Raw genomic sequence first — 15,718 nt, 5'->3', positions numbered from 1 at the left:
TTATTTTTGTGTAAGGTGTAAGAAAGTGGTCCAGTTTCATTCTTTTGCATGTTGCTGTCCAGTTTTCCCAGCACCATTTGTTGAAAAGACTGTCTTTTTCCCACTGGATATTCTGATAGGTTAAATAGGTGATGGGTATTAGGGAATGTACTTGTCGTGATGAGCACGACAAGGGTGATGTAAGTGTTGAATTACTACATTGTACACCTGAAACTCATATAACACTGTATGTTAACTAACTGGAATTAAAATAACCTAGGGGAAAAAAAAAAAGAAACGGAGCCTGAAAATGTAAGTTGCTACAATCTCATGATAGAACTTGAGCAGATGAGTTGCTTCTTATGAATGAGGAAATGGTTTTTTTTGGGATGGGATCTACTCCTGGTGAAGATGCTGTGAAGATTGTTGAAATGACAGCAAAAGATGAAAAATATTACATATATTTAGTTGATAAATAGCATCAGAGTTTCAGAACCTTGACTCCAATTTTGAAAGAAATTTTGTGGGTAAAAGGCTATCAAACAGCATCACATGCTACAGAGAAATCATTCATGAACGGAAAAGTCAATTGTTGCGGCAAACTTCATTGTTGTCTTTTTTTTTTCTGAAGATTTTATTTCTTGACGAGAGAGAGACAGTGAGAGAGGGAACACAAGCAGGGAGAGTGGGAGAGGGAGAAGCAGGCCTCCCGCAGAGCAGGGAGCCCAATGTGGGGCTCGATCCCAGGACCCTGAGATCATGACCTGAGCCGAAGGCAGACGCTTAACGACTGAGCCACCCAGGCTCCCCTTTTGTTGTCTTATTTTTAAGAAATTGCCACAGCCACCCCAGCCTTTAACAACCACCACCCTGATTGGCCAGCTGCCATCAACATTGAGGCAGGACCCTCCACCAGCCAAAAGATTACAACTTGCTGAAAGCTCAGATAATTGCTAACATTTTTTAGCAGTAAAGTATTTTATAGTTAAGGTATTTACTTTTCTTAAGACTTAATGATATTGCATGCTTACTAGAGCAAAGTATAGGGTAAACATGACTTTTATATGCACTGGGAAATGAAAAAATTCACTTGACTCACTTTGTTGCGATATTCCCTTTATTGCAGTGGTCTCGAACAGAATCCACAGTATTTCTGAGGTATGCCTTTAGTTCAAATGATTCTTTCATTTATTAATTGTCGAAATAGTAAGGTGGTCTTCTAGCATCCTCCAATATTGGCTAAATAGTTTTTATCATTATGAATTCTTGTATTTAAACATATCTAATGTTATTTCAAGACAATGCAATTATTATCCTTATTAATACTTAAACGGCTTATCTTGACATGACCCTAGTAATCTCTTATAGCATCTTCGCTGTCTGGTATCACAAGATGTCCTAGTTCCTGCTCCTGCTCTGGAATCAGCCACTTCTCCAAGAAACTCTGGTTCTTTTTAGTGGGAAATAGTATATATGTGAGTGCTAGTGGAGCTCATTGTTACATGTTTGATTGTTTCTAGATTTTTTTTCAATGAATAGAATGGGTTTTATCTTAATTTTGAAGAAAAATATATCATGAGTTCATAGTGATTCTAATTTAGTTTCAGGACTGCATTTTTTACTACTTCTGTATGTCTTCTATCTCCTTCAATCAACAAGATTTCTAAAATCATTGAAGTTTCTTTTTTGCAGAGTTTAGTGTTTGTTCTTAGGATATATCCCCCTGGAAAGAGATAATCAAATTACTAAACTTTAAAATCACTTGAAATAGTTAAAATACTAATTTGGTATACGTTTAGGTTCACTTATTTTGTTTTCAATGAAATTAGTTATTGCTACAAATACAGTGTATTCAAAATAATCTGGCTTCCTTCTCTATTCCTTATAGCCTGTTCCTAACCATTAAAAATAGTTTTTATTATTATTTTTCCATTGCTGTTATTTTTAATAAACATTTCTAACTATATCTACACATAGTCCTCTTTGTATATATACATGCATTGTCCCAACTTAGTTTTTTCACTTAACGATATATCATGGAGGTGCACCTGGGTGGCTCAGTTGGTTAAGCGTCTGACTTGATTTTGGCTCAGGTCATGATCTCAGGGTCGTGAGATCAAGACTTGTGTCGTGCTCCACGCTTAGCGGGGAGTCTGCTTGAGATTCCCTCAGCCCTCCGCCCCCCCCCACTCACTCTTTCTCTTTAAAATAAATAAATAAAATCTTAAAGAAAACAATATCATGGAGGTTATTAGGATTAAGGAGGGTAGTTCTCATTTTTATTTTTAAAGTGTTATAGTGGGGCACCTGGGTGGCTCAGTCGTTAAGCGTCTGCCAGGGTCCTGGGATCGAGCCCCGCATCAGGCTCCCTGCTCAGCGGGAAACCTGCTTCCCCCTCTCCCACTCCCCCTGCTTGTGTTCCTGCTCTTGCTATATCTCTCTCTCTGTCAAATAAATAATATAATCTTTAAAAAAATAAAATAACATATTATAGTACCCTGTAGCATGGATGTACTATAGTTTATTGAATCTGTCTCATATTGATGAATGTTTGGATAGTTTCCGGTCTCTTGCAATGAATAATATTCATATGTCCTTTAATAATTTTGTTAGTGTATCTTAGGGATAGATTCCTAAATGCGATCTTACCAAGTGTGCATGTTTTTCCTGCTAATTTGAGATACTGCTTTTATCATCTGTAGAATCTGTTAAGTCTGTGAGCCTATTAGTAGATTTTTCAATTATGTTTTAACAGCTTTATTGATATAATTTACATATATACAATTTATTCATTTGAAGTGTACAATTCATTGATTTTTTTAGTATATTTACAGATATGCACAACCATCAGCACAGTTAATTTTAGAATTATTTTCATCACCTCAAGAAGATCCCTGTACCCTTTTGCAGATACCACCTCATCCCCCCATATTCCCTAGTTCTAAGCAACCACTAATCTGCTTTCTATCTCTATAGGTTCGCTTGGTCTGAACATTTCTTATAAGTTTAATCATACAACATCTCACCATTTGTGACTTTTTTTTTCACTTACAATATTTTCAAGGTTCATTCATGTTGTAACATGTACCAGTCAGTCCTGTTCATGACCACATTTTTGATTGAGTGCATACCCCACATTTTCTTTATCTATCAGTTGAAGAACATGTGGGCTTTTGCACCTTTACCTATTATGAATAAGGCTGTAGTGAACATTGGCATACAGGTATCTGTTTGTGTTCTGGTTTAACTCCTTTGGATATATACCTAGGAGTGGAATTAATTGTTGGCCACTCAGTGTTTTTGTAACACCTTATACCCTCCCTTTTTTCCTGTGCTTCATAGATGGTTTTTCTCCATGTTCTCTTCTCCAGTGGCAAACTGCTCCTTACACTGTCCTTGCTAGCCTGGTTGTGGCGAGTGGGAGTGTTCTCTGTTTTTCTGGTCCAGCTTAAGTCTTAGGAGCCCTTGGTTCTTGAGTCTTAGGGATGAGGCTTTATCAGAGGTCCTGCCTCTCCTCAACTATAGACCTCTAATCATCTGAGCCCAGGATGATTTTCTGCTTCTCCCTCTGAAGTAGAGAACTTTTTTCTTTCCTCTTTGCTCAGCAGCAGTGAGTTTTTACCTGTGTCCTGGGGTGACAGTATTTGTCTTTCTCTCAGTAGCATCATACCTTTGTTTCTTACAAAAGTGTGGGAAAATAAAGGTTTGTGCCTTTCCTACAAAGGCAGCTGCTCCCTTCGTCAGACTTGGACAACCAAGAGAGATTTTTTCCAATCACGAGTGTCCAGTGGAGGTTTGTGGAGAAAGAGCCTGTAAAATGGGTGTCTCTTCTTTTGTGTCTGTGGCTACTAGGGATTATATATTTTCATGCTATCCCATATTCAGCTATTAACAAGTTAAATATAGTTGAACTCTTAACCCACTTGTATCACATTTTCATTTTCCTTCTGTCCTCTGCCACATGTGTCCTACTGCTTATGTCCCAGCTCTCCTTGGGAGCATCTATCTTTCCTTAAATTTCAGGCTAGTTGATTATCCTACAACTGCAGCTTTCTTATGGATTCAAGAATAGATATGGTTCTATAGATTATTTGGCTTTTTCTTGTTACAGTGGGAGTGGTATTTTTTTCCAGTGTCTCCATCCTAGATAAAAGCTGGAATTTCTGTATAATTAAAGGTGCTGTTATTTTTAACTTTCATTTAGGAAACATTTCAACATTATGGGAAAGTTCCATGTATAGTCAGTGAACTTCTTTGTACCCTTCACCTAATTTACCAGTTACTAACATTTTGCCAAATCACTTTATCACTATCTTCCTGCGTATTTATACACCATTATTATTATTGTTATTATTGTTATTATTATCGAACCATCTGAGAATAGGGTGCCCTAACCTCATGGCTGTTTATCCCTGAATACTTCAGTCTCCTTCTTATTTTTTAAAAAAACTTGGTAATATATGAAGATCTTTATATGTCAGTGATTATAATTGATTTGAAAGAATGCATTGGTACTTTGTATTCATTAAAATTTCTTTCTATCTGTAGGTATCATTAATGGGATTGGAAATTTTAAGTGCCTTTGTGGACAGATTATCAACACGATTTAAGTCCTATGTAGTAATGGGTAAGTTAACTTTATCTAAAAATTATTGTAGGTTTTGACATACTGACTTTTTTTCTCACTGTTTTTAATAGAATTGGTTCTCTGTGAATGCAAAAATGTAATTTTGTACAACCCAGAGATCTAGTTAGCATTTTAGGTTGCCTAGACATAAAAAAGTTTAAGCCTATTTAAATAAATATTTCCTTTGAGACCAAAAAAAAGCAAAAAACACACTAAATACACTGTTGTTTTTTAGATTTTTACTTCATATTTTAAAATGTTTTACTGTAACTTTTACTTTTTTTGTAACATTAAAAATTTATAACTTACACCATGACTTTTTTCCCTTTTTTCTCTTTTTAATTATTCATTTATTTTTTTCTTTTCAAATTTTTATTTCAATTCTAATTAACATACAGTTCTTGGTATATTGGTTTCAGGAGTAGAATTCAGTGATTCATCACTTACATAGAACACCCAGTGCTCATCATCACAAGTGCCCTCCTTAATACCCATCACCCATCTAGCCCACCCCCCACCCACTTCCTTCCATCAACCCTCAGTTTGTTCTCTGTCATTAAGAGTCTCTTGTGGTTTGTTTCCCTCTCTCTCCTTTTTTTCCTCCCTTCCCATATGTTCATCTGTTTTTGTTTCTTAAATTCCACATATAAGTGAAATCATACGGTATTTTTCTTTCTCTGACTTCTTTCACTTAGCATAGTATACTCTAGTTCCATCCATGCCATTGCACATGGTTAAGATTTCATTCTTTTTGATGGCTGAGTAATATCCCATTATATATATAGGCGCACACACACCACGTCTTCCTTATCCATTCATCAGTTGATGGACATTTGGGCTCTTGCCGTAGTTTGACTATTGTTGATGATGCTGCTGTAAACATCATGGTGCATGTACCCCTTTGAATCTGTATTTTTGTATCCTTTGGGTAAATACCTAGCAGTGCAGTTGCGCTGGGTCATAGAGTAGCTCTACTTTTAACTTTTTAAGGAACCTCCATACTGTTTTCCAGAGTGGCTGCTCCAGTTTGCATTCCTACAATGCCACTTTTTAGACTATCTGTGACGGACCGGTTCTTTTGTTGCTAGTCTGTTGCAGACGAATATTTTGTAAAATACAATAAAAATAAATTACAGCAAAGTGAAAGGAAAAAAGATACAAGGCCCAATTTTTTATTATTAGATTCAATAAATAAAATTATTTTGGTCAGATTATTTTTAAAATTTTATTTTATAAACACTCTCAGTTTTTTTTTTTTTTACCACAGATAGTTTGTAGACTGGTCCGGGCTGCCAGCCATACTTTGAGGTGCACTTACAGTAATGTGTTTGCAGTACATTATAGTATACTAATACAATGCTTTTCTTTGTGTGGTGGTTAGGATTACAATGTTGACTTTGACCTGTTTTCTAAACCTGAGTGACCTTCATGTGTCTTTTTGAGTGCTTTGATGAGTAGATTTGGTTCCTATTATATAGAAATATTTAAGGGGAGAAAAAAGAAATATTTAAGGGAAACCTCAGATGTTTGTGACTTTCTTTTATGAATTAAGTTAATGCTTCATAATGCCTCCCACTTATTTTTGAATTATCTTTGGTCAACTTTTTATTCATGTTTGGTATACCCCTAAATTCTGCTGCTTTCTTCTTTTTGTAAACTTTTTTGTTTAGCTATCTTTTTAGCAGAAGCATCTTAGTGAGTTTCCCTTTATTCTTCCCTTTTTAATCAATACCTGGTATCAATTCATTCTTTACATGAATCTCCTCTAGAAAGGTGATTTTTTTTTTTTACTGTGTCAGTCTTCTGCTGAAAAATCCTATGATAGGGGCGCCTGGGTGGCTCAGTCGTTAAGCGTCTGCCTTCGGCTCAGGTCATGATCCCAGGATCCTGGGATCGATCCCTGTATCAAGCTCCCTGCTACGTGGGAAGCCTGCTTCTCCCTCTCCCACGCCCCCTACTTGTGTTCCCTCCCTCCCTGTGTAGCTGTCAAATAAATAAATAAAATCTTTAAAAAAAAAAAAAATCCTATGATGTTAAAAACTGCTCTGCAAACATTTTACTTATGTATTTTCTTAAAACGTTTTGAATCATTATTTAAAATTAGAACATTTTACATAAAAATTCATGTTTATGACTTGTCTTAAACAATTGGTCAGTGTGACAACCCTGATCTTCCACTCCTATGGGTACTTTTTGGCTGAAGTTTTGTCATAGCTTCCCTTTTGAATGGGTCATGAGCTGATTCATAAGTCCCTCCCATCTCCTCTTGTCTCCTCATAACTGAGACTATCAGTTATGATACGGCAAGCTCGGAATACTGCCATTTTTAGAGCTGGTTCATTTTTGGCATTTTCCGTATGTCCCTAACTGTAGGCATTTATGTTTGTAACCCTGCCCTGTAGTAGTTCCCTATTATTAGCTGTGACAGATAGTATTTTAAGCTTGACAGTAATTCTAGGTATTACGTATCTTGCTTATTTTTTGAACACAAGGAGGGCCAGATGGGATTTGATGCTCCGACTGCTCGTAATGAGGCAGTAGGAGTATTGGGACCAGAATCCTAGTTTGTTGCCTCCCAGGACTGCCCTGCTTTCAGAACTTCTGTTTTGTTGTCCTTTGGTGTTCTGGTTCTCTCAGCATGTATGTCTCTTCTGCGTCTCAATAGCCTTATTTATCAGTGATCTTTAGCAAGTACTTTTTTCCACATTAGCTAATCAGAAACTTGCTCAGTCATTTATTAGTTCTGGCCTAATTTGTTCATGCTTCTGCTGTGCTGTTCCTTCTTTTTGAAATCCTCTCCTTGGGGCGCCTGGGTGGTGTAGTCAGTTCAGATAAGTGTCCCACTCTTGGTTTTGGCTCAGGTTGTATGATCTCAGGGTTCTGAAATTGAGCCCCACATCGGGTTCCACGTGGAGTCTGCTTGGGATACACTCTGCCCCTCCACCCTTCTCTCTGTCTCTCAAATACATGAATAAATCTTTTTTTTTAAAGATTTTATTTATTTTTTTATTTGACAGAGTGAGAGAGCACAAGCAGGGGGAACAGTAGAGGGAGAGGGAGAAGCAGGCTCCCCACTGAGCAAGGAGCCTGATGTGGGACTCGATCCCGGGACTCTGGGATCATGATCTGAGTCAAAGGCATTCACTTAACCATCTGAGCCACCTAGACGCCCCTACATAAATAAGTTAAAAAAAAAAAAGAAAGAAATCTTTTTTTTCCTCTTTAAAAGATTTACTTCAGATTTCAATATCTAGGACCTTTTCATATTAACCTCACCCTACACTGAAGTTTTCTTTACTCCATGTCTTATACCCTTAAATACTTAATAAATTACATTAAGTTGCTTTTATTCGTATTTCGTATGTGTTTTCCGTATATCTACATAGGCTTATATGTGTAATTTTTTTTATCTTCTAATCTACTCTTTATGGTTACTTCTGTGCATTAATGTTAGCCAGTATCATTTTCACTTTGAACCCTACATGTTCATCATTTTCCTTGGTGAAACTTGAACTTGTTATTAGTTGAGAGTCAGTGTGGTATAATAGGAAAATTTTACCACTACTCTGCTACCATATATTGCCTACTTGTCATCCATTTATTAGGCCTTATCTACTTCACATATATGAGATTATCCTTACACTATTTCTAATTTGTATGGTAGCTCCATAAGATAGGCAGTATATCTGTGTACTCTTAAGGGGGTATAGTACTAAACTAAGAGTCCCAGGGTTAACTTTCTTGTTTTACCCTGTCTTAGAATTTAGCCAAACCATGTTAGGAGCCTTTCTGTAAAAGGAAGGAATTGAATTAAATTATGTGTGGAAGGTTGTTTTTTTTTAAATAATGTAATCCTAGATATATGTAACTTGATGTGAGTGATTTTTCTGTTGGTGCACTTAGGTTATTATAGCTATTTTTACCTTTTTACGTTAAAAGTGAAGAGATGTTTCAGGAAAATTGAGATTCATGTTCAGTTTTAGACAAAGTGCCAGACAGAGTATGGGCTCTATTGATATACTTCTTTAATATAAAATATTTAAATTTTCTTTTGTGAGCACATGTACTGTGGAAAAATAAGCTTTTCAAACAAAAAAATATATACAATTTACATTTAACACTGATTACCCACCCTGGTTTATGATAACTGAATTCAGTAAAGGATCTCATGTTTTACAAATTTTAAGCAGATAGTTTTTTTTTTTAATTATGTTAGTCACCATACGTTACATCATTAGTTTTTGATGTAGTGTTCCATGGTTCATTGTTTGCGTATAACACCCAGTGCTCCATGTAATACATGCCCTCCTTAATACCCATCACCAGGCTAACCCATCCCTCCACACCCCTCCCCTCTAAAACCCTCAGTTTGTTTCTCAGAGTCCATAGTCTCTCATGATTTGTCTCCCCCTCCGATTCCCCCCCCCTTTGTTTTTCCCTTCCTACTATCTTTTTTTTTTTTTTAACATATAATGTATTATTTGTTTCAGAGGTACAGGTCTGTGATTCATCAGTCTTACACAATTCACAGCGCTCACCATAGCACATACCCTCCCCAGTCTCCATCACCCAGCCACCCCATCCTTCCCACCCCCCACCACTCCAGCAACCCTCAGTTTGTTTCCTGAGATTGAGTCTCTTATGGTTTGTCTCCCTCTTTGGTTTCATCTTTTTTTTTTTTTAAAGATTTTATTTATTTATTTGAGAGAGAGAATGAGATAGAGAAAGCATGAGAGGGGAGAGGGTCAGAGGGAGAAGCAGACTCCCCGCTGAGCAGGGAGCCCAATGCGGGACTCAATCCTGGGAATCCAGGATCGTAACCTGAGCCGAAGGTGGTCGCTTAACCAGCTGAGCCACCCATGCGCCCCTCTGGTTTCATCTTGTTTCCTTTTTTTTTTTTTTTTTTAAGATTTTATTTATTTGAGAGAATGAGAGAGAGAAGGAGTACATGAGGGGGGAGGGTCAGAGGGAGAAGCAGACTCCCTGCTGAGCAGGGAGTCCGATGCGGGACTCGATCCTGGGACTCCAGGATCATGACCTGATCCGAAGGCAGTTGCTTAACCAACTGAGCCACCCAGGCACTTTTTTCCTCCCTTCCCCTATGCTCCTTTGTCTTGTTTCTCAAATTCCTCATATCAGTGAGATCATATGATACTTGTCTGTCTCTGATTGACTTATTTCGCTTAGCATAATACCCTCTAGTTCCATCCACGTTGTTGCAAATGACAAGATTTCATGTTTTTGATGGCTGCATAATATTCTGCCCATTTCTTGATTGGATTATTCTTTGGGTGTTGAGTTTGATAAGTTCGTTATAGATTTTGGATACTAGCCCTTTATCTGATATGTCATTTGCAAATATCTTCTCCCATTCTGTCGGTTGTCTTTTGGTTTTGTGGACTGTTTCTTTTGCTGTGCAAAAGCTTTTTATCTTGATGAAGTCCCAATAGTTCATTTTTGCCCTTGCTTCACTTGCCTTGGGCGATGTGTCTGGGAAAAAGTTGCTGCAGCTGAGGTCGAAGACGTTGCTGCCTGTGTTCTCCTCTAGGATTTTGATGGATTCCTATCTCACATTTAGGTATTTCATCCATTTTGAGTCTGTTTTTGTGTGTAGTGTAAGGAAATGGTTCAGTTTCATTCTTCTGCATGTGGCTGTCCAATTTTCCCAACACCATTTGTTGAAGAGACTGTCTTTTTTCCACTGGACATTCTTTCCTGCTTTGTCAAAGATTAGTTGACTATAGAGTTGAGGGTCCATTTCTGGGCTCTCTGTTCTGTTCCATTGATCTCGGTGTCTGTTTTTGTGCCAGTACCATACTGTCTTGATGATTACAGCTTTGTAATAGAGCTTAAAGTCCGGAATTGTGAAGCCACCGGCTTTGCTTTTCTTTTCAACATTCCTCTGGCTATTCGGGGTCTTTTCTGGTTCCAAACAAATTTTAGGATTATTTGTTCCATTTCTTTGAGAAAAGTGGATGGTATTTTGATAGGGATTGCTTTAAATGTGTAGATTGCTCTAGGTAGCATAGACATTTTCACAATATTTGTTCTTCAAATCCATGAGCGTGGAACATTTTTCCATTTCTTTCATGAGTATTCTATAGTTTTCTGAGTACAGATTCTTTGCCTCTTTGGTTAGATTTATTCCTAGGTATCTTATGGTTTTGGGTGCAGTTGTAAATGGGATCAACTCCTTAATTTCTCTTTCTTCTGTCTTGTTGTTGGTATATAGAAATGCAACTGATTTCTGTGGATTGATTTTATATCCTGCCACTTTACTGAATTCCTGTATGAGTTCTAGCAGTTTTGGGGTGGAGTCTTTTGGATTTTCCACATAAAGTATCATATCATCTGCAAAGAGTGAGAATTTGACTTCTTTGCCAATTCGGATGCCTTTTATTCCTTTTTGTTGTCTGATTGCTGTGGCTAGGACTTCTAGTACTATGTTGAATAGCAGTGGTGATGGACTTCCCTGCCGCGTTCCTGACCTTAGGGGGAAAGTTCTTGGTTTTTCCCCGTTTAGAATGATATTCGCTGTGGGTTTTTCATAGATGGCTTTATGGTACTGAGGTATGTACCCTCTATCCCTACACTTTGAAGAGTTTTAATCGAGAAAGGATGCTGTACTTTGTCAGATGCTTTTTCTTTAAGCAGATAATTTTAATTGAAAATGCAGTTACAGAAAGAGTATTAGAATAGTTGGGCTACCTGGTCATCAGTTTTGCATCTTGTAAAATGGTACGCATCCTCATACAGTGCTGAGAGAATAAAACATACCGCCTGTGCTTTAAATCTCTCCAGTATTTCACTGTTCATATTCCAGTCTGATCTATTCATTTATTTAACAAGTTCTTAATGTCTATAGGGTAAAAACACTGTTTTGGATTCCTATAATTATCTATTGACTATCCATCACATTGAATGGTAAAATTCAGTGGTCATTATATTATATACAGATCTTTAGGATTCTTAGACTGTTGACTATTCCAAATGCTTATTACAGGCTTAGCACAAGTCTTTTTTTTTTTTCTTTTTTTTTTTACCAGTTTTACTTCATCCTCTCACTAGCCATGTGAGGTATCGGCCTGCATCCCTCCTTATTTTATAGACAAGGAAACTTCGAAATGCGGAGAAGTTTATATAATTAATAACTGGTAGAGCTAGGAATAAAATCTTATTCTACTTGATACCAAGGGAGTATGTGTTAAAAAGGAATTCTAATGCAAAAAATTCACGGATTTTTTTTAATGACTATAATAAAAAGTTTATGTAGTGTAAAGTTTTCATTGTTTATATTTTATAAAATTTTAGTTTTTCATATTGAAGTGAGCTGTTGTTTGGGTCAACATATTAATTTTCTTTTTGGAGTTAAATTCCACCTCTCAAGAATGAAGTGGCTATTTTTTTTTCATACTACTGTTGTGTGATTGTTACAACACACACACACACACACACACACAACACCTCAGTTACAAGTAAATAGAAATAGTTATGACTGGGACCTAATTGTGTGGATTATTTAAATCTTCGTTTCAGCTTGCTATTTTGGGGACTTTGGGCAAGTATTTAATCCCTTTGGGCCTTCTCTATCAAATGGGCCTACTCTATTTCATAGGATTGTTATGAGGATGACATGAGATAATTCAGTGCTTAGTACATAATAATATTTAATATTTATTAAGTGTTTATTACTGTCTTCTGCCTCTCAGAAGCTATCAGAACCAGAGTCCCACAACAGCCAATCCTACAGATGTCAATGATTTTCTCTGATGTTAACAATACATCTAAGCAAGATGAGAAGTGTTTATATTATTCCGACTGACAGGTACTTCAGTTGCCTCATGATTAGGCTTATGATTTTATGGCAGGGACTTTGTTTCCTTATACAGTCGTTTCCTTGATTAAGCTTAGGTTTTTGGATAATATCATTTCATTTGGTATAGTGGGCTTCTCACTCTAGTCGAATTTTCTTCCAAAAAGAATTTAATTTATTTTTTCCTTAAGTGTTGTTGTTTATTATTATTACATCAGTCTGGTTGTTATATTGCAGACAACGTTATATTGTTGAACATATTTACATCAAATTATATATACAATTAATTATAATTATCAATAAATGAGAGAAAATCCCTTTCTCCATCTCATTTCTTCTTCTTTTCCTTGTCTAAACTAGGTCTCAGCCTTCATTGCCTCAGGGAAAGGAAGGCTATAACTATCATGTCAAAAGAGAAAGGAAGTTAATTTCTTTGCCTTCGAACATGTAGAATGACGCTAGCAATGGTGAGGGTGGTAGGTGACACAGAGTGCTTACTCAGTGCCCTTCACTCTAAGTGGTTTACATTTATTCCCTTTTTCATTTTCAGTCATCTTCTGAGGTGAGTGCTGCTGCAAACATTAATGGTTGAGGATATAAAGACAAAAGGAGATGAAATATTGTGGCCACGCACCTTGTAACACCACACAAGGGGCAATGGTAATTTAAGGGATTACAGAAAGATAATTTTGACTATGAGATATTTTTGCCCTGTCAGTGGACTTAAAACCCTGAGTTCTAGCTCCCGCCTCCCTTTCCCTTCACCCTCACCCTCAGTAGATGTGATTATTTCTTTGTGGTGCTTTGTTGATTTATAGTTATAGAAACCTTTTTCGTGAAAACTCTCCAAGAACGGACTCTCGCCTGCCTTTCTTGCCTCCTTCCATGAAATAGTGCCACAGTCTTGGACATAGTAGAGAAAAACTTTAATCCCAGGGGCCTAGGCTTTTATTTTTGTCAGTTGAGTAATATGTCATACATACATAAGTGTATATCACACATGTAATTGTACACCAACACCTTCCTGTGCCCAGGTCGAGAAACTAGAACTCTGCCATCCTAGATACTTCCTGTCTGCATTCCTGATAACACCTCCCTCTCTCCCTCCCTCTACCAGAGGTAACCACTGACATGACCTTTTAGATAACCATTTCCTGCTCATCTGTAGAGCTTGACTAGCCATACATGTCTCCAAATAGGATAATATTTAGTCTTGCCTGTTTTTTGAACATTATCATAAGTGGATATCATGTAATGTATGTTTTTGAAACTTCCTTCTCCGTTATTTTTTATTAGACTCATGAGTAAAGGAAAGAATTTTCTTACCTCTTAACTCTTCATTTATGGAAACAAGCTGTTTATAATTTTGTAAAATATAGCTTATAATGGAGATGAATTACAAATATTTACTCTCTTTCTCTTGCCTTTCTCTAGTTATTGTAGCTTTAATAGACAGAATGGGAGATGCCAAAGACAAGGTTCGAGATGAAGCTCAGACTCTGATATTGAAATTAATGGATCAAGTAGCACCACCTATGGTAGGCTTTCATTTTCAAATTTACATTTTGCTAATCAATGATGAAATATCAGTAAAGATAGCTGGTAATCACAGCAAGTCATTGAAGCCCCAGGGGACAGGAAAGCTGAAATTTAAACAATGAATTGTTGTTAATTCTTTAAAGGAATTGAAATTCAAGATAAAATGTCAATATTTGACTTTTTGGTTTTTTTGCTTTTCTTTTTCCTATTTTCTACTCTTTGACACTTTATACAAAGCTAACTCTGAGATTCTGCTGGACGCTGCTGATTATATTATTCTTTAGGATTTTCTAGTTTTTCTTACCTGCAGATAATAGTGTTCAGTGAGAAAGGTCATTTTGAGAACTACTGAATGTTATATTAATTTGTGCGACTTTTACAGCAACAAGAAAAAAATTTCTTATTTGAACAGGTGGTTACTGATTGTATAAGGCATATATTCTGTGACACTGACTTGTGTTTTATGAATACAGTAGAAAAAATTAGCCCTTATGGAGATGTTTTGAAAGGAGAGCAAAAAGGGGCGCATGGATGGCTCAGTCAGTTAAGCATCTGACTCTTGATCTCAGCTCAGGTCTTGATCTCAGGGTCATGAGTGTAAGTCCCACATTGGGTGGTAAGTTTAAGTCCTATATGTATGCTTTTGAAACTTCCTTCTCCATTATTTTTGATTAGACTCATGAGTAAAGGAAATAATTTGCTTACCTCTTAACTTTTCATTTATGGAAACAAGCTGTTTATAATTTTGTAAAATATAGCTTATAATGGAGATGAATTATAAATATTTACTCTCTTTCTCTTGCATTTCTCTAGTTACTGTAGCTTTAACAGACAGAGTGGGAGATGCCAAAGACAAGATTCGAGATGAAGCTCAGGCTCTGATACTGAAATTAATGTTGTTAATTATTATTATTATTAACAGTTTCCATCAGGTTATTCCAAACATACAGCTAATTGTCTCAATCAATCCTTTCTCCACATTTAGAAACACCATCCTTACCATTTATTAGATTCATGCATACACACACACACACACACACACACATACACACACACACACACACCCCTTCCTGGACTCTTTATTCAGTTCTACTAATATTTCTCTTTTCTGCCAAACTTTCTGGAAGGTAACTTGGAAGTTTATTAAAAAGCGTGACAATAAATTGACATGTAAACAAAGATTTATAGAATGTTAAGTAGAAAAAAAATCAGAATTTACAATATATACAATGGTATTATGGGTTATTACCTAAAATACAGTTAAAATTATAACACATATTACATATGTTTTATAAAAAATTGCAAAAATTAACTGTTTGCCCAGATATTTTATACCTTAGAATGAAGTCCTTGTTAATAGTTTGGTGGGTATCCTTCAACACTTGTTTAGTGGTTCAAATTTTAACTCATTTTTGACATGCTGTTATAAGCAGTTCTATAAGGAACATCCTTGTACATGTGTCTTTGGATGTACATAAGAGTATTTATATAGAATAGTGTTCCAGAGATGATGTGGCTGCATCAGGTTATTCACATTTAAGATTTTTCTCAATAAACTTCCAAGTTACCTTCCAGAAAGTTTGGCAGAAAGAGAAGTATTAGTAGAACTGAATAAAGAGTCCAGGAAGAGAGGTGTGTGTGTGTGTGTGTGTGTGTGTGTGTGCGTGTGTGTGTGCATGAATCTAATAAATGGTAAGGATGGTGTTTCTAAATGTGGAGAAAGGATTGATAGACACAATTAGCTGTATGTTTGGAAGTAT

The 15,718-nt window shown here is 36.4% G+C and overlaps 1 protein-coding gene across 2 annotated transcripts in view; it reads left to right on the top strand.

The window, feature by feature from the left end:
- The window catches only part of CLASP2 (cytoplasmic linker associated protein 2), a 177,864-nt gene that overhangs the window by 11,422 nt on the left and 150,724 nt on the right, over positions 1-15,718 (top strand). For both annotated transcript variants that reach the window (XM_028107057.2, XM_028107058.2), the window contains exons 2-3: positions 4,528-4,606; positions 13,854-13,957. In XM_028107057.2, coding sequence (XP_027962858.1) covers positions 4,528-4,606; positions 13,854-13,957 — 183 coding nt within the window. The remainder of the gene's footprint in view (positions 1-4,527; positions 4,607-13,853; positions 13,958-15,718) is intronic.

The sequence above is a fragment of the Eumetopias jubatus genome, unplaced genomic scaffold (genome assembly GCF_037043125.1).
Source record: "Eumetopias jubatus isolate StellerSeaLion01/CBP00866 unplaced genomic scaffold, mEumJub1_p1.0 scaffold_1, whole genome shotgun sequence".
NCBI lineage: Eukaryota > Metazoa > Chordata > Mammalia > Carnivora > Otariidae > Eumetopias > Eumetopias jubatus.
This window is presented reverse-complemented; position numbering and strand designations above follow the sequence as displayed.